This window comes from Geospiza fortis, unplaced genomic scaffold, assembly GCF_000277835.1.
Source record: "Geospiza fortis unplaced genomic scaffold, GeoFor_1.0 scaffold658, whole genome shotgun sequence".
Classification (NCBI taxonomy): domain Eukaryota; kingdom Metazoa; phylum Chordata; class Aves; order Passeriformes; family Thraupidae; genus Geospiza; species Geospiza fortis.
The window spans coordinates 140,537-142,464 of NW_005054674.1; the positions used below are offsets into that span (position 1 = coordinate 140,537).

At 64.3% G+C, this 1,928-nt stretch overlaps 1 protein-coding gene across 1 annotated transcript in view; it reads right to left on the bottom strand.

Moving 5' to 3' along the window:
• Positions 1-1,928, bottom strand: part of CAMK2B (calcium/calmodulin dependent protein kinase II beta) — a 17,632-nt gene that overhangs the window by 14,026 nt on the left and 1,678 nt on the right. Inside the window, exon 2 of the mRNA XM_031065088.1 lies at positions 924-1,112. Coding sequence (XP_030920948.1) covers positions 924-1,112 — 189 coding nt within the window. The remainder of the gene's footprint in view (positions 1-923; positions 1,113-1,928) is intronic.

Consider the following 1,928-nt stretch of genomic DNA (forward strand, 5'->3'; position numbering starts at 1 on the left):
TGGCAGCCACCAGCTGTCCCCCCCAGGGACAGGGACAGAGATGGGAAAAGCAGGGTCGTGCCCGTGCCAGGCAGAAGCACTGGCAGCCTCTTCAGGTGCCATCAGCTCCTGTCCCCCTTCCAGGACCCGTGTCCCTGCACATCCCCTGCCTGTCCCTTGCTGGTGGGGCCAAGGCAGCCCCAGGGCACTCAGAGGAGATGCCCGGGAAGGATGGGGACATGGCTGGGACCAGCACCACCCCAGGCCTGCCACGGAGAGGGAGCCGTGTGGGACGTGTGCCCTAGGAGGGGAGCAGGGCCTGGCTGTCCCCTGCCACCGCCCCACGTCCCCATGTCCCCAGGCACCATGGGCCCCATGCTGGCAAAAATAGGGGGGATGCTCTCACCACCAGGGGAAAAGTGGGGGCTCCCAGGGTCCTGACCCCTCCCTTCCCCACGTGGCCCCCAGGACAGGGAACACGGTGGGTGCCAGTCCCTGATGGGGGGGCACACTGTCCTGGCCCGATCTGTGCCTCAGTTTCCTCCCGGCGAGAGCAATACCCCCCCCACCCCGGTGAGGGGGGGACACATGCGCGATGGCTGGCAGGCTACACCGAGAGATGGGAAGGGGGAAACAGGACCACGTTGCCATGGCAACCAGGATGGGCTGGATTTTGGGCAGACCGAGAGAACAGCCCCCGATTGGCACCATGTTCCCCCTGCTGGCACCCCCAAAGGGACCACAGCCACCCCTGCAAAACGTTCCCCCCATCTAGGGAGGGGGGGCACCCCCCTCACAAAGGGTCTGACCCCCTCCCCGCTCCCCTCATTTTACTCCCAGCCAATCCTTGCCCAGGGATGGGGGGGGGAAACTGCATCCCCATGGCCCTGGGCACAAATGAACCCCCCCAAAACAGCTCCTCTCCAGCTCCCCACAACACCCACCCGAGGGGGGCACGATGGGGGGCACAGCTGGGGGGCCTGGAGGGATTCAGGGCAGCAGAGGGGCTCTGGGAGTCTTTGAGGCCCGGGGGGCCCAGGAGGGCTGGAGTCTGTAAGGACCCGAAGGGGGAGTGGATTTGGGGAGTTATATAAGGCCCAAAAGGGTCTGATAGGGGATGGGGGGAGTAGGGTCTAAAAGGACCAGGGGGGAGAGGGATGGGGGGCAGGGGGGTTCTATGGAGATGGGGGAGGGCCTGTGGAAATGGAGGGGTTGGAGAGATGGGGAAATCCATCAGGGTGAGGGGCAAAGGGGGTCCTCAAAAGGGAGGAGATCTAAAAGGAGCAGGTGCCTATAAATACTCAAGGATGGAAAATGGTGGGGGCCAAATGGGGGCTGTAAGGACTAGGGAGGGGGGATTGGGGAGGAGGGAGGATTTGGAAGGGACTGGGGGGGGGCTATAAGGACTGAGGGGAGTGGGGGTTTGTAGGAGCTTTGGGGGGGGATCTGGAGGGATGGGGATCTATAAGGACCAGGGAATGTGGGGGGCTGGGGGGGTCTGTAAGGACGGGGGGAGGGCTCTGTGAGAATGGGGGCAAGGGGGCTTTAAGGACTGAGGGGGTCTGCAGGAGGCAGGGGCAGGATTAGGAGTGCTGGGGGAATCTGTGAAAATGGGGGGGGTTGAGGAGGAATTGGGGGGGTCTGTAAGGATGGAGTGTCCATGGGGTCAAGGGCAGCTGTAAGGACTGAGTGGGGGTCACCAGGGACAGGAGATTGGGGACTGCAGGGGATCTGGAGGGATGGAGGAGGGCTCTGGGGTGACCGGGGCTGGGGGATGAGGACAGATAGGGAAGCCTAAAGGTGAGGGTCCATAAGGATGGGCAGCAAGGGGGCTGCAGGGACTGGGGGGGCTACGGGGAGAGGGGCCCAGAGGAGCTGAGGGGTCCGGGCTGCCGGGGAGGGCTGGAAGGCCCTAGGAGGGGGGCGGTATAAGGGGTGGGGGCCATTGG